Consider the following 22,606-nt stretch of genomic DNA (forward strand, 5'->3'; position numbering starts at 1 on the left):
GGTGAGAAATTTGAAAAGCGAGGAATCTTGAAAACCCAGGCAAAATATCTCCCATCGCGTCATATCCACATGTACATAACCTCAGCTTGACATTTGTACATCTGCCAATAAAATATTACACCCCACCCACCCAGAAGGCGGGTGTCTCACCTCACTGTTAACAGTGTTTCTAGAATTTGCAGAATTCAACAGTGGTGAGGGGTCTTTGCCAGTAGGGGCGGCTTTTCCGGCATGTGAACTGCGCATGCTGCGAAACATGAAGTCTCTCTTCAGCGTATCTGAAGACGAGCACGTCTCGTAGCGGAAACTTTGAGAAAGTGGGTCGCCCCCAAACACTTCCACGTAGTTCGGAGGAATCTGAAGGCTCCGCCTGGCCTTGTGAGTTCTTGCCTCAAAACAACAGCAAGTGCCCTGACTCGAGCTCCGGCGGTCAACACCAGGTCTGTTTTTGTAAACCATAACGGCGAGAATAACTAAAATCACTAGAAAAATGATCGAGAGTAACCCCAAACCTATAACCAAGTAAAAGTCTGTAACCAAGCCCAAAGCAGCTCCTTTTGGTAAACTGTCCATTTCGGATAACATTCCTGTTTTACTTGGTTCCACTGATATAATGATGGTCATTGTTGCTGTAAGTGATGGGACTCCACTGTCTTTTACGATAATGACCAACCTTTGCTTACTGAGATCCTTGTCCAGGATAGCACGAACTGTCCATATTTCCCCCGAGTCCGCTGAAATTGTAAATAGTCCCGGGTCAGTAGACTGAAAAATCTGGTAAACAAGGCGACCATTCTGGCCGGAGTCCGCGTCGGTTGCGGACACTTTTGCAACCAAGTATCCTGGCTCGGTGGATCTCGAAACTGTCTCTATCGCCGTTGAGTCATACTCTGGTGATGGCATTGTGAACACTGGTGCATTGTCATTTTGATCAAGGATAATAAACTGAACTGAGGCGTTGCTGGTCAGCGGTACAGCTCCAGAGTCCTGTGCTCGCACGTGAACCTGAAAGTTTTTAAGCTGCTCGTAGTCAAATGTTGCCTGCGAATATATCACGCCAGTTTCTGCATTAATCTGCACATAGGCGGATGTTGGTAAATCCTGATCCCCAGTTTCCAGGATGGAGTAGGAGAGTCGAGAGTTCTGGTTTAAGTCTGGATCGAAGGCTGACACGGTGAAAATAGAGGAACCGATAACGTTGTTCTCCATCACATAGGCTGTGTATGAAGGTTGTGTAAAACGTGGCGTATTATCATTGATATCGGAAACTTCCACGCGGATGGATTTCTTGGCTGAGAGAGGAGGGATTCCTCTGTCGCTACACAGGATTGTAAGGTCGTACTCTGACGTTTTTTCGCGATCGAGTGGCTGCTGAGTGAGCAGCCTGTAATAATTCTTCACAGAAGAATCTAGTCTGAAAGGAGAACCATTTGTAATTTGGCATTGGACCTGTCCATTATGTCCCGAGTCTTTGTCTTCCACACTAAACAGGGCCAGCACTGTCCCAGGCGGGGAGTCTTCACTAACAGGACTGAACAGAGAATTCAAAGTTACTTCAGGTGGGTTATCATTAACATCAGTAATGTTAACCAGAACATCACAGTATACAGGAGTTGCGTAAGGCCCCTTGTCCATCGCTTGTACATTAATTTCAAAAACACGGTTTTCTTCATAGTTCAAGTTGCCTTTGATTGTAATCTCCCCACTTCTGGAATCCACATTAAACAGTTCACGGACTCTGGTAGAGGCGTGACTACTAAACGAATATACAATTTCTCCATTGGGGCCATCGTCCAAGTCAGTTGCGTTTAGTTTGATGACAAGAGTGCCTTTCGATGCATTTTCAAGCAGCCTCACCCTATACACTGACTGTGGGAACACTGGCGCGTTGTCGTTCGCATCTTGTACGATAATAATTACCTGGGCAGTTCCAGATTTTTGAGGGACTCCCCCGTCCTTGGCAATTAGCACTAGCCTGTGTGTTTTTTGTTTTTCCCTGTCCAGCGTCTTTTGCAACACTAACACTGGCAATTTGCCATCTCCACTGCGCGACTGGATGTCTATTGTGAAATATTCGTTACTGACTAACTGGTAGGTCTGTAAAGTGTTAGTTCCAACATCTGGGTCCTGCGCCGATTCCAGGGCAAAACGCGTTCCTTGTACGGCCACCTCTGAGATTTCTAATCGGAATTGACTTTTTGGGAACCTGGGAGCGTTGTCATTTACATCCAGAATGTCCACTTGGAAATGATACACGTTTAAAGGGTTTTCAATCACAGCTTCTAAGGACAAGCTGCATATCAGGTTTGGCCCACAGAGCTGTTCTCTGTCAATTCTATCTTTCACAAATAATATCCCATTGTCCACGTTTACATCCAGATACTGCTTCCTGGGCCCAGGCACAATCCGAAAACTGCGAGCTTTGAGCTCGTTCACATCTAAATCCAAATCATCTGCGATGTTCCCAACAAAGGCGCCCAGTTGCAGTTCTTCAGGAATTGAATAGCGAATCTGTCCCGAAACAACTACCCAGGAGGGTAACACCAAGAATAAAAGTGACCATTTCAACAGCCAGTGTATTTCAGAAAATCCCATTTCCCGCACAATGCATTCCAAATGCTTCAACGCGTCTCGCCATTCAGTGATTCCTTGGAATAAGATTCCGTTTTAACGATTTTCAACGATAAAAAAGGAACAATATTATATGAAAATACCTGTATTTTTCACATATCACTGAGAAGTCGATCTCTTCTTCTTATTTCTTTGTAAAATTGCCAATATATAAGGATATTACACCCGGTGTAGCGCTACGCAGCTCTCTATGCGGGGTTTACACTGTATCTGATCGTACGTAATGGTGGTTGGGGAGGGAAGGGGGCAGTAAAGATCTCCAGACACATTACAGATTTTCATTGGTGAATGGGGATTCAACCAATCACCATGCGGACCATTTCTTAAAGCCGGAATGTCTCTGTAAATAACTCAGTGATATTAACATTTAGCATTGTGCAATCTAAATTTCTCTTATTCTTCTTTCCTACATTATTTTGGTGACTCGCCCTCCATATTTTAGTGGATTGTCAAAAGATTTTTTCTTCAAACCTAACTTAAAAATCTGATATTATTTTATCTCTTCCCTAATGAGGTGTTATACCACGTGACTGAAACCTCAAAGAACCCTGCCTTTCAGTACACATTTCTCACTTTGTTCACATGTAATATTTAATCTCCACTGAGTCCATCCAGTTATTTCAGTTTCAAAGGCACAAATTGCTGTAGAAACCCAGCAGGCCTGGTAGCATCTGTGGAGAGAAAGCAGGGTTAAATTTCGAGTCAGTGACTCTTCTTCAGAACACTTCTTCAGTTATTTCATTTGACTGTCTGCTGGTCAGAATATCCCCCCCCCCCCCTCACACCAGTGAAATATGAAATGTTTTAATTCTGCTTAAAAGTATAAATCCTAAACTATAACACATTGCAACAACATGTAGAACCATCATCACAGCACTGCTGCTTAACTTATTTTATCCTCACAGACCAGGATGAATTCCAGAGCAAGCTATCATTTCCTTCTATTCTAATGTATAGATGATATCGTTTGCAGGTGGCGCTTCTGGTTTTTGAATTTTGCTTTGAACACGCATACTTAATGGTACCTTTCTCTAACCGATACAATCAACGTGATGGGTAAAGCCATGTGAACGCACCTAAGGACAACTTATTCATTAGCATAGGAGCTGGTCCAGAATTAGCCACTGGGCCTTCAGACAACAAAGCCGAATGAAAGGATTCCCTCTTGTGCATTTCCTAACCCAGATCTCCATGATCGACATGTTTCCCGAGGACAGCTGTACCTCCAAATCAAACCCATGAGGCGTTCTTTTCACTTTCGAATAAGAACCTCACCTCAGAAATCACAGTGTTTCTGCACTGCGCATGGGTTGGTGTTCGTGGGGTGTCTCCATTCCCCCAATCACCACTCAGGATGTTGTTCTTCCGGGCAGACATACTGCCTCTGTTGGAAGACAAGAAATTTCTCTTTGTGGAATATGATGATGAGCATGTATCGTAACGGAAACTCTGAGAAAGTGGATCACCCCCAAACACTTCAACATAGTTCGCTGGTATCTGGAGGTTTCTACTGCTTCTCCGAACTCCACTTCGGGAGTTCCTTGCAGTAAAACAGCCACAGGTTTCTAGGGAAGATCTGTTGTACACCTTAATCGCAAGGGTAATCAAAATCGCGAGAAAAATGGAGGAGGTGAGGCCTAAAGTTATCACCAGGTAAAAACTGGTATCGGAAACGGACCCGGTGTTCTTGCTGGTCACATCAGAGAGCATTTGTACATCCGTTCCCGTCACAGACAACATGAACGTTACTGTGGCTGTCAGCGGAGGTATTCCGTTGTCTTTAACCCCAATTACCAACTTCTGCTTCGAAGCGTCCTTATTCACGACGTTGCGTATTGTCCAGATCTCCCCCGTATCTGGTGAAATGGTGAAAAGGCCAGCGTCAGTAGCTTGCAGAATCTGATAAGTGAGGCGTGCGTTCTGACCGGAGTCAGCGTCGGTAGCAGAAACTTTGGCAACCAGGTAGCCTGGCTCTGCGAACCGGGATACCGTCTCCAACACCGTGGAACCGAACTCGGGCAAGGGATGAACGATCACCGGAGCGTTGTCATTCTGGTCAAGAATAATTATATGCACGGAAGTGTTGCCAGAAAGGGGCGGTTCTCCAGAGTCAAATACCAGAACTTGGATTTGAAAATTTTTGAGATGCTCGTAGTCAAACGTTCGCTGAGCGTATATAACACCACTATCCGAGTTAATAGAGACATAAGTGGATGCTGGCATGCCATAAATGAGAGTCTCCGAGATGTGGTAGGACAGACGGGCGTTCTCATTTAAATCGGGATCAAAAGCAGTGACCGAGAATATAGACTCACCAATAGCGCTGTTCTCCATCACGCGAGCTGTATATAAAGGTTGCCCGAACTGCGGTGGGTTGTCATTCACATCTGAAATCTCCAACTGAATGGTTTTGTTGACTGTGAGTGGAGGGGATCCCCCATCTCTACACACGATAGTTACATTGTAGTTCGATAAATATTCCCGATCCAGTGTCTCCCTAGTAACCAATCTATAATAGCCACGTAAGGAGGAATCCAGCTTAAAAGGAAGACTGTTTGAGATTTGACATTGCACGTGTCCGTTTTCTCCTGAGTCTTTGTCTGTTGAACTGATCAGAGCCACCACCGTATCCGGGATGGAGTCTTCACCGACAGGACTGAAGAGAGAAGTTAGGGTCACTTCAGGAGAGTTGTCGTTGACATCAACGATGTCAACTACCACGTGACAGTACACAGGCGTTGCATTAGGTCCTTTGTCCTTTGCTTGTACATTAATCTCAAAAACGCTGTTTTCTTCATAGTTCAAATTCTTCTTAGTTTTGATTTCACCAGTTTTTGGATCCAATGCAAAATGTTCTCGGACTCTGTTAGAAGTGTGACTGCTAAATGAATACACTATCTGCCCGTTGAGACCAATATCCAAATCAGATGCGTCTAGATCCGTCACCAAACTACCTGTAGGTACATTCTCCAACAAACTGACCTTATAGACCGACTGCGGGAAAACAGGTGCATTGTCATTGGCATCTTCCACTGCGATTACTATTTCAGCAGTGCCAGATCTCTCAGGGATGCCTCCGTCTTTCGCAGTTAACACTAATCTGTGCATAATTTGCTGTTCTCTGTCCAAAGTTCTTTCCAAGACTAAAACGGGTAGCTTTCCGTCCCCACTGCGCGTTTCCACGTCCAAGTTGAAATAACGGTTGGTTGACAGCTGGTAGTTCTGAACGGAATTGGTTCCAATGTCCGGGTCGAACGCACACTCCAGAGCAAATCGGGTTCCAGGAGCAGCCACCTCTGAGATTTCCACACGGAACTGACTCTCTGGGAAACGCGGAGAATTGTCATTCACATCCAGAATCTCCACTTGAAAATGGTACACGTTCAGGGGATTTTCAATCACAGCTTCCAAGGACAATGTACAAGTGAGAGCTGGCCCACAGAGCTGCTCTCTGTCTATTTTTTCCTTTACAAGCAAATTCCCATTGTCTAAATTCACGTCCAGATACTGCTTACTGGGACTAGCCACAATGTGAAAGCCGCGAGCTGAGAGTTCATTTTTATCCAAAACCAAATCCTCGGCGATATTTCCAACAAAAGCGCCCAGATTCAGTTCCTCAGGAATCGAATAACGCATCTGTCCATAGGCTAGTTCCCAGGAAAAGATAATACAGTATAAATGTTGCCATTTCAATAGCCAAAATGCTTTACAATGCTCCATTTCCAGCACAAAGCGTTTCAGCTCATTCAAGAGCCGTATAACAACAAAAAAATCCCGGCAAAAGAATCAATTATGTTTCCATTTTGGCGAAACAGCTAACTTGCCTGACCAACATAGTTGTAAAATAAAACAAAACTGTGATATTATTGCGAACAAACCTTCTTATTGTTTCTGAAATCTGAAAAGTAGAAAACCTAAAATAACGAGACGCAGCTCTACCCAAGCTCTATCTGGTCGGATGCAATGGCGGAAGGGGAGGGTAGGGCAGTAAGGATCTCCAGTAACATTGCAGCTACTCATTGGAGGAAAAGACAGACTCACTTTTAACCAATCACGACACTGAACATCTCTTAAAGCTGGAATGCATTTCTAAACCTTTGCTCAATAGTTACATTTATTGTTGTGCAATGTAAAATCAAAACAACCATTTTCTTCATTATTTTTGTGCTGTTTCACTCATTTGTATTGATAATTATGTTCTAAAGAGATCTGAAATTTCATTGGCTTCTAAGAGATTAAAATCTGACCAAAGCGTTCACTTCACTGCATATTTAATTGATGAGCTGAATGTTTCCACCACCATGAAGTTCACGTGGCCTGATTGATTTCTCTATTAAGTACGTCTAATTCAATTGGACATAAAATTGTTAAAATACGATTAGGAAGAAATGATTTCAGCCACAGTCTCACTGAATGGCAGAGTAGGAACGATGGGCTAAATGGCTTCCTTCTGCTCTTCTGCATTACGTTCTTAGACAGGACATGTGAAGTTTAATCAAGCTTCTTGAAAAGAATGTAAAAGAATTCCATCAGTTGCCTCAACATCAAATTGAAATATGTTTGCAACAATTATAACTTAATGGCCAGAATATGGGTAGCAACTGTTTTTACTTCACCTCCAGGAAATGAAACTGTAATTAGCATTGCACTGTACACTCCTGACCCCCATTACAACACTCAGTGGGCTAAAGCAAATTTGAGTGCTCCACTGACATCCTCTGTTTCACAACTGAGGGACGAATGATCAATGATATGCTGTTAAACCTGCATACTGAAGAAATTGATGGAGTCTATAATCATTGATTTTAAAAGAATGACCAGTGATCGTAATGAAACGCAATGAAATCTTCTGAGGAGACTTGATGGAGAGGATGCTTAGGGACACAGTTTAAAGATAAGGTACTGGACTTAAGATCGAGGTGAAAGGGAATGTCTTCGTTCAGATGGTCATTGGTCTTTGAAGCTCTCTTCCACAGTGAGTAGTGGAGGCCATTAAATATATTCAAGGTTGTCTAAGACCGACCTTTGGGGACAGGGGATGTCAGCGTTACGGGGCGCTGGAAGGAAATTTGAAATGAGGTCGTATTCAGATATCCGTAATCTATAATGAACTACACCTGCTCCTTTTTTTTTACCGTGACGTTATGATCAGCTGTAGCATTGAAGAGCCCAATCTGTCTTCTAGCCCACCGTGTGTCGTAATCGGGTAGGGGCTGGTGGGCAGTGGGGGCAAATTACAATGACAGTGACAGTTATAGTGGATATTTACAGATAAACAAATTTAAAGTATCTGTTTTCAAACCGGCATCTGCACCAGCCTGCAATAGCTAAAATAAATTGTGTGAACCTGTGAAACACGTGTTGTAAATTCCTGAGGCCGATTCAGTTGCCCAAGCTTGATTAATATTTCCTTTCCTTTCCACCCAAGCGCCTCACCTCACCAAGTACAACTTCCTCCCCGTTTGAAGCGATTTCCCTCCAGGCGTTATTCTTTCCTGTGGACGTGTTGGGGAAATGGAGGTCCCTCTTTGGCGAACATGTGTCATAGCGGAAACTTTGGGAAAGTGGGTCGCCCCCAAATACTTCAACATAGTTAGGAGTTATCTGGAGGTTCCGGCTGGCTTTCTGTATTCCATTTCTCGATTCAAAGCAGCAACACGTGCCCAAAACATATTTGTGTCCATCAAAAATAGTTCTGCTTTCATGAACCTTAACAGCCAGTATGATTAAAACCACCAAAAAAACCGACGAAATAATTCCCAAAGAAATGACCAAGTAAAGGCTTGTATCAGAATTGAAGCCAGGGCTTTCAGCTAAACTGCCTGGGTCGTTGAACATGTCTGCGCTGCCTTCTGCCATCGACAGGATGATAGTCATTGTCGCAGTAAGTGCTGGTGTTCCATTGTCATTTACAAAGATCACCAATTTCTGCTCGTTTGAATCTATCTTTGTAATCCTCCGGGTTGTCCATATCTCACCAGTTTCCAGTGAAATTGTAAAAAGCCCCAAGTTATTATCGTGGATCCGATAGGATAGGCGAGCATTTTGTCCAGAGTCCGCATCAGTGGCTGTCACCTTGGCCACAAGATGCCCAGGGTCAGCCAATCGGGATAGGGTCTCTCTCACTGTTGCCCCATACTCTGTTATTGGGTGCACAATCACTGGTGCGTTGTCATTCTGGTCAAGGATAATGATGTCTATGGAGACGCTGCTAGCAAGTGGCGGGACTCCACGATCATGCGCCTGAACTTGAACCTGAAACTTTTTTAACTGTTCGTAGTCAAAAGATCGGTAGGAATATATCACGCCAGTCTCCGCATTTATGTGGATGAACCTGCTTACCGATTCGCCCTGAACCTGGCTCTCCAGGATAGAATAGGATAGCTGGCCGTTTTGCCCTAGATCTGGATCCAAGGCTGACACAGACAAAATGGACGCACCTATTTTGTTATTCTCCATCACGTACGCTGTAAGGGATGGCTGCGCAAATTGTGGCGTGTTGTCATTCCTGTCTGAAACTTCAATTAGGATAGTTTTGTTGGCGGAGAAAGGCGGGATTCCTCCATCATTACAAGTGATAGTCACCTCATAGGTAGAGACGGATTCGCGGTCCAGCCGTTCCTGCGTGATCAACCGTAAATATTTCTTCGAAGACGAATCCAGCGCAAAGGGAAGATGATTGCTGATTTTGCATTGCATCTGCCCATATGCTCCGGAATCTTTGTCTGACGCACTGATCAGGGCTACTACTGTCCCAGGCAGAGAGTCTTCTGGAACAGGGCTAGATAAGGATGTCAGTGTCACCTCAGGAACATTATCATTGACGTCAATAATGTTCAACACAACATGACAATATGTTGGGTTGGCATTAAGTCCCTTGTCCTTTGCTTGTATGATAAGCTCAAAAACATTAATATCCTCATAGTCCAAATTCGCTTTGGTTCTGATCTCGCCCGTTTTAGAATCTAAACCAAACAGCTCACGGACTTTTGCAGACGTATGACTACTGAAAGAGTACACAATCTCTCCATTAGAACCCTCATCTAAATCCGTGGCGTTTACCTGCAGGACCAAGGCCCCTTTGGTCACATCCTCTGCCAGGCTGACTCTGTAAACCGATTGTGGGAACAAAGGCGTGTTATCGTTGGCATCTTCGACAATGATATTGATCTGGGCAGTACCAGACCTCTCGGGTACCCCGCCGTCTTTGGCCAACAGCAGTAGCCTGTGGGTCGATTGCTTCTCTCTGTCCAGGGGCTTTTCTAGGACTAGCACAGGTAATTTTCCATCTCCCATGCCCGCCTCAGTATTTAGCAAGAAGTATTCATTTGCAACCAGCTGGTAAGTCTGTACGGAGTTAGTTCCAACATCCGGATCGTGCGCACACTCCAGGGCAAAACGCGTTCCTGGCGCAGCAACTTCAGAAATTTCAAGGCGGATCTGGCTTTTTGCAAAACTGGGAGCGTTGTCGTTTATATCGAGAATCTTTACCTCAATCTGATACAAATTCAAAGGATTTTCGAGCACAGCTTCCAAAGACATAACGCAAGTGAGGCTAGGGCCGCAGATCAGTTCCCTGTCGATTTTTTCATTTACAAACATAATCCCATTGTCTAAACTGACTTCCACAAATCGCTGTCTTGGAGTTGAAACAAGTCGAAAATTCCGAGCAGCAAGCTGCTGAACATCTAATCCCAAATCATCTGCAATATTCCCAATGAATGCACCCAGTTGCAGTTCTTCAGGAATCGTATAACGAATTTCTCCTAAAATTAGATCCCAAGAGATAAACGTGCAACATAACAGAATCCATTTTAAAAAGCAAAATATGTTGTAACATCTCATTGCCAGTTTTAAGCATTCCAATTGTTTCAGCGCAGCTCCGTGGTGTTCGGCGTTTCCTTAGATTAAAATTATTTGTGCCGAGTTTCATTATTAAAACGGCTACAATGCAGGGAAAATACCTTCACCTTTTAAGAGATGGTCGAAATGGTTTCCGAAGGGCCTCCATTGTGTGGTTAAAATCTCCTACAAATCTATCCGCGGAAACGACTGCAAACCCTCTGTAGCTCGCTGCCCAATTTCATATTGTCTCGGGCGGAGTGCGATGTTGGAGGGGAAGGAAAGCGGCAGGCCGGATCACCAGTAAGCTAGTAGCTTCTGATTGGTAGACTCATATTCAACCAATCAGAATACAGCTCAGCTCTTAAAGCTACAATGTTTCCTAAATCGTTGTTATTTCAATTTTTTGTTGTACAGCCAAAAACATAATACAATATTTCAATTCTTTGGAAGTTTTCTTGATTCTAAAAATTGTTTTTTTTTTTATATAGTTATGGATACACTGAACATTTGCAACCCACAACGCTTAGAAAGCAAGGTAGGAAACACATTTTTATTCCAAAGCACAGTTACTGGACTTGACATATTAGCTCCACTTTCTATCCACAGATGCTGCCAGAGCTTCTGAGTTTCCCAAGCATTTTTTTTTTGTTTCAGATCTTCCTTGTTTGATTTTTATGCATGTCTCATTTTGTTAAACTCTGATGATTCTCACCTAAATCGCAGGCTTTTGGATATTATTGCCAGGTAGATAAATTTGATTGGCGTTTTTTGTCATTAGCAATTTCACAACAAGTCACTAATGCTAATCACGTTTGAGATAATGGAGAGAAATTACCAATCTCTGTTTTTAACCTGCAAAACCATCTGTGATACAAAATCCCAAAAGTTCATCACCGCTGAGTGAGGATCTCCTCCTCTTCTCATTCCAAAATAGCTGCCTTTTGTTCTGAAACTCCATCGCATGGTTCTAGAGCTAACAGCCAAAGGAAACATAATTTCTGCATTAACGCTGCCCTGTGCCTTGAAGGTTTTTCTACATTGCTATGGGTTATTCTGTTATTTTTCCAATCTCCAACGAATGAAGGCTTATGCTCCATAGTGTCTCCTTACTGGATGATCCCATCATCCTAGGAGTCAGTCTAGTGAACACCCACTACACCCCCTCTCTCTGGTGAGCATATGCTTCCTCAGAGAGAGGGGACCAGAAAGGCACACAATATGACAGGTCCAATCTGACCACTGTTCCACACAATTGAAACAAGACTTAAATTTCTCTTAGAACCAAATTAGGCAGCAACTCCTATCAACATCTAGGAGGTTATCATTGACCAGAAACTGAACAGGAGCAACTAGATAAATACTGTGGCTACACCAGCAGGTCAGATGTTAGGACACTTGTAACAACAAATTTATTTTCTGGTATGCCATAAAATAAACCACCCATCATGGACAAGGGACAGGTCAGTATGGTCGAAAATTCCCCATTTTTCTGTGCATCTCCAACTGCACTCAAGAAGCTTGACACCACCCTGGGACAACACACTCCACTAGATTGGCACCACATCTCTCCCTCCGTCATTGATGCTTTGTGACAGCAGTGTGTATCATCTACAACATGTATTGCCAAAATTCACCAAGGCCTCTTAGATGGCATGGTAGCTCAGTGGTTAGTACTGATACCTCACAGTACTAGGGATCTGGGTTCTATCCCAGCCTCGGAAAACTGTCTGTGTGATGTTTACATATTCTTCTTGTGTCTGTATAGGTTTCCTTTGGATGGTCAGGGTTCCTCCCAAAGTCCAATAATGTACAGGCTAAATGGATTTGCCATGGGAAATGCAGGATTACAGGGATGGGTGTGACCGGGTGGGATGCTCCTCAGGGTCTCAGTGTGGACTCAATGAGCCGAATGGCCTGCCTCCACATTGTAGAAATTGCATTCTCTGACAACACCTTACTGACTCACAACCACTACCCTTTGGAAGGACAAGTACACCACATACATGGGAGCACCATCACTTACATGTTTCTTCAAAGCTGCTCACCAGCCTGACTTTGAAACATATTGTTGAAACTTCACTGCCACCATGTCCAAACCGAAGAACTCCCTTCCAAATACAAATATGGTGTTGCTTTACCAAATGAACTGCAATGATTCATGAAGTTAGCTCCCCCCCCAGTATTTCATGTGCAACTAGAGCTGGCCAATATATGCCGACCCAACTTGCTAAACCCCCGTTCCATGAGTGATTTTTAAAAAAAATCCTATTGTGAGAAAGGCAAACATATTGCTTGCCTTCTGAATTGCTTGTTGCATCTGCACACGTTTTCAGTGACATGCGAACACAGACACCAAGATACCTTTGGACATCAATAATTTCTAATTTCTCATCAGTTAAGCAGTATTTTGCTCCTTCACTCCCCGTCCCCAAATTAATTCTGGTCCATTTATCTCTCTGATCATGGTACATTTCATCTACTAAGTTCTTGCTCACTTAACTGTTGAAGTCCCCTTTAAGAATCTTTAAATTCTCCTCACAAATTACCACCAAGTTTTGTGTTGACTGCACGATTAAAATTTTACAGTTGATCCTTACACTCATATTATTACATTTTGTGACAGCAAGTGTCCATGAACGGATCTATGTGATACCCCAATGATCAGGGCCTTCCAACCTGAGAATGCTCCAATAATATTTCTATTCTCTGTTTCCAGCTTGTTCATCAATGCCCAATCCATGTTATTATATTATCTTAGTCCCGTGCTGCTTATTTTGATTTACTAATTTTACTCACAGGTTGCTGTGATGTACCTAACATGACAGCATTTGAGATTGCTCTGAATTGTTTAACTGGAATGTGAATTTTATTCTGAGTGTTGGAACTGAACAAAGCACAATATTTTACGAATAAAAATTTGCTCCTCAAAAAAACATTTTTCATCTTCATGTATCATGACTGACTGCCACATTTACAGCATATAAAGTTGTCTTTTTTCTTGACCAAATTAAGCCAATTAATAAATACCATTGCCCATCTTTTATACTGTCTGCCCATCCATTCCATGCACTCCCCTTTACTGCTAATTTGATTTTCTTTCTTCCTTCTTACAGCATCTTTATCAAAGATATATTCTGTTTTCTGAAATTACTCCCAGAATAACAATTTATGTGTTTTATGATTATAGGTCCCTTCATAACCTAGTACATTTCTAGAAAATATATTATTCCTTAATAAAATTATCTTAAATTGATTAACAATTTCTTATGAAACTGCTATTGTCCAAAAATCATATTAAATTATTCTGCTCTGCTCCAATGCTTCCTATAATGATTTGCACAGAACTGCATCGGGTATTTCAGAAAGTATCACTGCAATCTTCTTAAGGGTAATTAGAAATGAGCAATAAACGCCGACCTCACCAGCAACAATCCACTCTAATGAAAATGTTTAAAGAAAAACCCACCCAGCACCCTTGAAAATAAATCTTATTAATTAATTAATTAATATTTTTCTCAATATAAAATCCAATACATTTAACTGTGGCAATATAGGAAATGTATTGATTTGATTAGCACGTTGTTCAACAATTTCAGTTAGGACATTACCCTTTTTTCTTCTTGCACCACTTATGGATATTGAGCTAGACTTCATACCTATAGACATCGTCACTAAAAGTATATGTATCTTCTGAATTTGACTGCAATACTGTTCGTTATTTGCTTTGTCTCCTGGTTAGGCATACCTTTTTCTAATAGTGGGTCTTTGACGTTAACACACCTTCATCAAAGCGAATTTCGGCCACTCAAAACGAAATATCATGCATCACACCTTCAAGTTTTTAGTTTTATGTCATCTATCAAATGTACGTGATAAAACGTCCAATTCTTATCACTTAGAAGCCCTTGTTTGCACACGTTTCCTCGTTTTGATTGTAGTGCGCCTGTAATGTGCACACACAATGACTTGGTAAAATGCACCAATGAATGGGAAGTGAACTGCTAAAACATGCTAATAGTTACAAATGATTTCACTTTTCTGCGTGTGGAAACACTCTCATAGATACCATTTAGAGTTTAGAGTTTTTGCTTTGCACATGATACACAGAAAAGAAAAAGAAAAATAGAAATGAGAAGTTCACAAATCTCTGCAGCACAGATCTACCAAACAGAACATTTCAGCATGTTTTACAATAGATATCTGTGGGATTAGACAAAACCAAAAAGTTGCATCACAACTGGCTCACCTCACTAATGTTCCTACAATTAGAAAGTGGTGTTTGTGGTTTTTCTTGATCCCACATTGTTTCATCGCTGATATTATTCTTGCCCGTGGATGAACTACAATGATTGGAGTACAACTCTCCTTTCGTCGAACCTGATGTCGAGCAAGTCCCATAGCGGAAACTCTGAGAAAGTGGATCTCCTCCAAATACCTCGATGTAGTTTGGAGGTATCTGAATATTTCTACTCGCTTTTTGAATCCCATTTAGCGAATTCCTTGCTCGGAAACAGCAACACATGTCCAGGGCACAGTGAGGAGCATCAAACCCATTCCTGGTTTTATGGACTGCAATTGCAAGTGCAATTAAAACAACTAGAAAAATGGCAGAAATAGTGCCCAAAAATATAACTATGTAAAAACTAGTGTGATTAGACAAACCAGAATCTTGGGACAAGTTGCTCATATCAGAGAGCATCTCTGCATCTCCCTCCACCACTGACAAGATGAGAGTCATTGTGGCAGAAAGCATTGGCGTTCCGTTGTCGTTGACAGACACAACCATCCTTTGTTTCTTTGCATCTTTGCTCGCAAAGCCACGGATTGCCCAAAGTTCTCCTGTATCAGGTGAGATTGTGAAAAGTCCAGGGTCAGTAGATTGAAGAATCTGATAAGACAGTCGACCATTCTGGCCCGAGTCAACATCCATAGCTGTTACCTTGGTGACCAGGTAGCCTGGCTCTGCGAACTTTGACACTGTTTCCAACGCTATTGAGCCGTACTCCATGGAAGGGTGAAAGATCACAGGGGCGTGGTCATTCTGGTCCAGGATAATTATATCCACAGAAACATTGCTGGTGAGTGGTGGCTCTCCAGAGTCCCGTGCCTGGATTTGAACCTGAAAGTTTCTCAGTTGCTCGTAATCAAACGTTCTTTGAGAATAAATTACCCCATTTTTGGAGTTGATACTCAAGAAAGTGGACACCGGCTCGTTGTGAACCTGGCTATCAAGGATAGAGTAAGATAACCGGGCATTTTGGTTCAAATCTGGATCAAGAGCCGTCACTGCGAAGATTGAAGTCCCAATAGCTTTGTTCTCCATCACCTGGGCTGTATAGGAAGTCTGCGTAAAGCGTGGCGCATTGTCGTTTATATCGGAGATTTCCACGCGAATCGTTTTCCTGGCTGTCAGAGGAGGAGATCCTGAATCACTGCAGCGAATACCAACGTCATATTTTGAGACATTTTCTCGATCTAACAGCTGACGACTCAGCAATCTGTAATAGTTCCTCAATGACGAATCTAATCTGAATGGCAAGTTATTTGCGATTTCACAGGTCACCTGTCCATTTTCTCCCCAATCTCGGTCAGACACACTGACCAGAGCCACCACAGTCCCGGGTTTGGAGTCTTCACTGAGCGGACTAAACAAGGAAGTTAGGATCACCTCAGGTGCGTTATCATTCACATCGATAATGTTAACCAGAATGTGGCAGTACCCGGGGTGTGGAGTAGTACCCTGGTCCAGTGCCTGCATGTTAATCTCAAAGCCGTTGTCTTTTTCGTAGTCCAAAGTCCCTTTAACCCTGACTTCACCAGTTTTAGAATCCACACCGAACAGTTCACGGACTCTAACAGAGGTATGACTACTGAAGGAGTACAATACTTCTCCATTGGAACCATCATCCATATCAGTGGCATTTAGTTTGATAACCAACGTTCCTTTAGGTGCATTTTCTAACAAACTAATTTTGTAAACTGAGTTTGGGAAGGCGGGTGCGTTATCATTCTCATCCTGCACCACAACTATAATTTCAGCAGTACCTGACTTTGGAGGAATCCCGCCGTCTTTGGCAATTAGTTCTAACTGGTGGGTCGAGTGTATTTCTCTGTCCAAGGGCCGTTCCAGCACTAACACAGGCAACTTTCCGTCGCCGCCTCGCGATTCAATGTTCAATACGAAATATTCGTTAGCAACCAGCTGATAGGTTTGCAGAGAATTGGTTCCAACGTCCGGATCGTGCGCGTATTCTAGGGCGAAGCGAGCCCCCGGTGCAGCAAGTTCTGAGATTTTAAGGCGAAACTGACTGTTCGGAAAACTAGGAGCATTGTCGTTTACATCAAGAATCTCTACTTCGAGGTGATACACAGTCAAGGGATTTTCAATCACCGCCTCCAAAGATAACATGCACGTGAGACCCGATCCACAGAGCTGTTCCCTATCAATGTTTTCTTTCACAAACAAAATCCCATTGTTTAAGTTTACCTCCAAATATTGCTTCCGAGGACCAGACACAACCCGAAAATTGCGAGCCGTGAGCTGTTTTGCACGTAATCCCAGATCGTTCGCAATATTTCCAACAAAGGCGCCTGGTTGTAGCTCCTCGGGAATCGAATAACGAATCTGTCCAGAAATCACAGCCCAGAATAGGGATACACAATACACCAGTTGCCAATTAAGCCACCAAAATATTTGATAACATCCCATCGCCGGCACAAAACATTCCAATTGCTTCAGTGCTGTACGGCGCCGTTAATTCAGTCCTTAAAATCGAGGTCTTCATGTATCATTTTCAGGGAGAAGCGATGCTACTGTGCATGAAATACGTGTAGGTTTTCCACTTCACTGAGGCTTTTCCCGACAAACATTCCTATTTTTCTGAAAATCCTCGGTAACCGCATAAACATTACAAACGTTCCGCAGTTCGCCATTCCATTCTCCACCGTACGTGATGGTGTGCGAGGAGACAAGGGGGCAGTCAAGATCTCTACTCACATTTAAGCTTCTGATTGGTCAATAGGGCGCTCTAACGTTTAACCAATCACCATACAGACGACTTCTTAAAGCTGGAATGACTTGACAGATTGATTTTCATTTGAATTTGGCATTTATGGTTGTCCAATTAAAAATAAGATGTTTTATTTCGTACATAGCTTCAGTTCCTTTTGGTGAAATATTACTTGCGAGATGTTTTCGAGTGTATAACCAGATCAGGATTGCCTTCTCCTTCTACTAAGCACATTTCTTTAAACCCTACTTATTACACTAACCATTCATTTTCTGATGCTTCTCTATTTAAATATGCTTAAATGCCAGATTTAACCATCGACTTGCTAATATTTATGTACACATCCAAATGTAGCAATATTTTATGACTTAATAACCGGATCACTTTAAACAAATAAGTAGCTGAGAAGTATGATTACTGTAAAATAAAAGGTAAAATACTGTGAACACTGTAGATCTGAATTCAAAGCAAAATGTGTTACAGAAACTCAATGTGTCTGGCAGAATCTTTTGGGAGAGAAACAGAATTAATGTTCTAAGTTTTTGTCAAACGTTCGATGGAGAGTCATATTGCACTCAAAATATGAACGCTGTTTTTCTCTGTCAGCTGTAACCAGGTATGCTGAGTTTCTTTCACACATTTTGATTTTATTTCTGTATAATTTCAGTGTCCGATGGAAGATGGATTAAGGCTGGCTTTGTATTCACTAATTGGTTGGGGAAAGGATGAGAGTGGTGGAAGAGTGAGGATTGTGCAGTGGGTGAAAAAAACAGGCCTGGTCGAGTTTGTATGCCAAACAATGTGGAAATAGATGGTATAATCCCTCAATTGATATTATTGCTCGCCATGCATGCAATCGTGGGATTTACTGTTTAATGCATTATACAGGAAACGACCATAATATGAATACATGACTTTAAGTACTGCATATACCATTAACTGCTTCGATGCAATCTTGCAATTGCATTTATACAGACATAGGGCAATTTATTTGCATGTCTAGGGGAGTTCCAGAGTTATCAAAATTATTAATTGATTTTGCTCGACTTTTTTCTCGAAACAATGGTGGGGAGAGTCATTTCTGTCAGAGCCCTCAGCAAGTTTAAATCTTCGTTGTTTGGATCTATTTCAAATCCAGCTATTACACAACTAGTCTGCAAGCTTGGTTGGGACTGCAATCCTGCTGTCAATGAACATATTCTGTACTTCTGTGGGTACATCTAATTCTTTATCACACACTTAAAATATAAATGATTACAGAGTGTAGGTGGTGGATGAAGAATGGATAGAATGGATAGTCAGGGTGTTCCCCCCTAGCCCACCCCCTCACCCAGGGTTGAAATGTCAATTACTAGGTTTAAGATAAAAGAGTAAGGTTAAAGAATATGTGGGAAGCAATTTTTAAATACAAAGGGTATTAAGTGCTTCGACTGTGCTATCAGAGAAGGTGGTGAAAATGAATACAACAGCCACGTTTAAGAGTTGTCTTGATAGATAAATGAGTAAGCAGGGAACAGGAGGATGCAGACTATGTAGCTGCAAAAGATTTTTGGATTATAAAGGCATCATTTTTTTGTACACTCATGGTGGGCCAAATGGCTCATTGCTCTTTTTCGCAGAGTGTGCACTTTCTATGCTTATAGAGAAGCAACTATGCATTTAAAAACAACCCTTAAATGATGTGGACCACAGAGCAACTACTAAAAATGAATTCATAACGTACTGAAATTGCACTTAATCACAGTAGACTCGTCAAGTCATACAGTTTGGGCAGCACAGTGACTCAGTGGTTAGGACTGCTGCCTCACAGTGTCAGGGACCCTGGTTTGATTCCAGCCTCGGGCGACTGTCTGTATGGAGTTTGCACATTCTCCCCATGTTTATGTGGGTTTCCTCTGGGTGCTCCGGTTTTTTCTCACAATCCAAAGATGTCCAGGTTAGGTGAATTAGCCATGTGAAATTGTCCACAGAGTCCAGTGATGAGTAGGTTAGGTGCATTAGTCAGGGGTAAATGTAGAGGAAAAGGGTAGGGAAATGGGTCTGGGCAGGATACTCTTCAGAGTGTCGGTATAAAGTTGTTGGGCCAAAGAGCCTGTTTCCACGCTGTAGGGATTCTAAGTTCTAAGTACTGAGACCCTTCAGTCCAACTATTCTACGCTGAACCCCAAACTAACCTAGACCCACCTGCCTGTGTTTGGCCCACATCCATCCAAATATTTCTTATTCATGTACTTATCTAACCGCCTTTTAAATGTTGTAACTGTAATTACATCCATCACTTTCTCTGGAAGTTCATTCCACAGGTGAACCATTCTCTGTGTAAAAGAAAATTGCCCATCCTGCCTTTTGAAAATGTTTCTCATCTCACCTTAAAGATATGTCCTCTGGTCTTTAAACCTCCAACCACAGTGAAAATACACCTGCTCTTCATCTTATCTGGACGCCTTATGATTTTGCAAATCTCTGTAAGTTCACCCTCAACCTCCTAGGCTCCAGTGGAAAATGTCCCACCTGATTGTGCCTCTCCTAATACCTCACACACTCCGTTCAAGGAAACATCCTGGTCAATCTCCTCTAAACCTTCTCCAGCTTAATAATATCCTTCTTATAACAGAGTGATTTTAAATTGTAGATTGTAAAAAGGGCAGATCAAGTACTAGAAAGTAACTCACTTCACAACTCCCCAAAGCCTATCCACCATCTCCAAGGCACGAGTCCTGGATTAATGCTAACCTAAAAACACTCAAAAATCTTGACAACATCCAGAAAAAAAAGCAGCCCACTTGATTAGCAACACATCCAAAGCATCCACTCCTTCCACCACCGATATTCAGGAGCAGTAATGTGTACTCTCGACAACATGCGCTGTAGAAATTCAGTAAAGCTCCTGAGACAGCACATTCGAAATCTGTGATCACCTCCATGCAGAAGGATAAAGAAGATACATGGGAACAACACCACCTATAGGTTCCACTCCAAGCCACTCACCATCCTAAATTTAAATTTATTGTCTGTTGCTGGGTGAAAATCCTGAAATACCTCCCAACAGCATTCTGTGTTAACCAACAGCATATGGACTGCTGTGATTCGAGAAGTTAAAAGTCACACCACACCAGGTTATATTCCCACAGGTTTTTTGGAAGTACAAGCTTTCAGAGTGCTGCTTCTTCGTCAAATAGTGATAAGCATTTTGCAATCTAAAGAAGTTCACACTTTTGGATTGAACTCATCAGCACTGTGAAACATAACAAGCTTTTATCTTTTAGTATTGTTTTAAGTTCTGTACTACCAAGTACTTTTAAGTAAAGCTGTAGGATGAAATGCTGCACCTTATTGACTACTTGTTCCACGTGTAAAACAGACTGTTTGGCCTTATTTTGTTTCGTCATCAGACTTCTTAGAGACCTACTTTGCACATCCTGGACATCCTGTTTATTTGCAATGCATTAAGATTTATATCCTCCATGCTTTTTGAGTATAGTCAATTCAGATTTTAAATCTTCATTTGAAGACAACAGTACTGTACACGTTTTGGATTTTTATTAAATACAATAAAAAGGCACAGTCACTGAATTATACTCTGCGTTAAAAAAAAGACTAGCTACCTAACAAAGGAGCAGTGCTCTGAAAGCTTGGACTTCCAAATAAACCTTTTACACTATAACCTGGAGTTGTGAAATTTTTAATTATGTCCACCCCAGTCCAACATCGGCACCCCCCCACTCCCCACATCTTGGTTCAGGAAGTCAGCTCACCACCACCTTCTCAGGGTCAAAGGGGGTCGGGCATTAAATGCTGGTGAGCCAGCGATGCCCATGTCCAATGAATGAATTTAAAAAAAAATGTTTGGAGATATGACCACGCAGCAATAAATCAGGAATTTTGAGAAGAATTGTTATTACACATGACATTAATTATATATTCATAGTCACAAACTCAGATTCCCATATTTGCAAAGATGCATTTCTGATTTGTTTGCTACATCCAAAGATCAACCTTCTGCTGTTTACTCACCAACTAGAAATTGAAATGGTATAAGATAAAATTGACATAGTCCTACTAATCATTAGGGCTGCTCTCTCATATGGGACGGATGACCAGCGATGGTATAACCGAAGGAAAACCACGCCTCAGGTGAGGGAGAGGTCAAGAAGAAACATCCTTCATGGTAACCTCAACTAATTCAGGAATAGAACACCTGTTGGTGTTGCTTTGCATTGCAAACCAGCCATGTCACCAACTGAGCGAACAGACAAGCAAAATGAGACAAGTACGGTGACGAGAAGAGGAGATCAAACCCCAGTAATTCTGGGCAAGTATCTCAGCTCCTGACTCTCCAGCTTAAAAATGTGTTGCTGGAAAAGCGCAGCAGGTCAGGCAGCATCAAAGGAGCAGGAGAATCGATGTTTCGGGCATAAGCCCTTCTTCAGCCCTTATGCCCAAAATGTCGATTCTCCTGCTCCTTTGATGCTGCCTGACCTGCTGCGCTTTTCCAGCAACACATTTTTAAGCTCTGATCTCCAGCATCTGCAGTCCTCACTTTCTCCTGACTCTCCAGAGCAGTCCAGCATTTTAAAGCAAACATTAGGAGTATAATGGAATGAGTTCCATTTGTCTGGAGGTATGCATCTCCTGTAACACTCAAGAAATGTAATGCCAACAAGGACCGTTTAACTTACATTCCACATAATATCTTCAATATCTACTCCCTCCACCGTCAATGCACAATGACCACTGTGTACCATCTGTAAGATGCACTGCAGAAACTCACCAAGGCCTCTTGGATATTCCTTGAAAATGCATAACATTTAGCACCTCGCAGGACAAGAATAGCAGATGCGAGTAAAGCCACTTGAAACAGCACAGACTATGCTGACCTGGAAGCTAAATATGGTTCCAACATTGTCGTGGAGTCAAATAGTGGGAACTCCTTTCTAAGGAGAGGGAGGATGCACAAACGCCACATGGAAGATATCAATCGAGGCAGACACTTAGAAACCACTTTTTTCAGGACACCTGGGGCCATATAAAAGAGTTGGCCGAACAGCGATGCTCACGTTGCTTCAAAGAATAACATTTCTTTAAAAAATCAAAGCTGCGAGGAATCTATTCACATTTTT

At 42.3% G+C, this 22,606-nt stretch overlaps 1 protein-coding gene across 11 annotated transcripts in view; it reads right to left on the minus strand.

Annotated features, from left to right (window-relative positions):
- The window catches only part of LOC122556420 (protocadherin beta-15-like), a 200,098-nt gene that overhangs the window by 73,744 nt on the left and 103,748 nt on the right, over positions 1 to 22,606 (minus strand). Inside the window, exon 1 of one of the 11 annotated variants that reach the window (XM_043703040.1) lies at positions 14,723 to 17,427. The exons of 7 other annotated variants lie outside the window; for them this stretch is intronic. In XM_043703040.1, the coding sequence (XP_043558975.1) occupies positions 14,723 to 17,185 (2,463 nt within the window). In that variant the 5' untranslated portion in view covers positions 17,186 to 17,427. Of the gene's footprint in view, positions 1 to 150; positions 2,709 to 3,906; positions 6,680 to 8,067; positions 10,742 to 14,722; positions 17,428 to 22,606 lie in introns of those variants that run through there. 3 more of the 11 variants (XM_043703047.1, XM_043703043.1, XM_043703042.1) reach the window with 3 other exon arrangements.

The sequence above is a fragment of the Chiloscyllium plagiosum genome, chromosome 14 (assembly GCF_004010195.1).
Source record: "Chiloscyllium plagiosum isolate BGI_BamShark_2017 chromosome 14, ASM401019v2, whole genome shotgun sequence".
Taxonomy (NCBI): Eukaryota; Metazoa; Chordata; class Chondrichthyes; order Orectolobiformes; family Hemiscylliidae; genus Chiloscyllium; species Chiloscyllium plagiosum.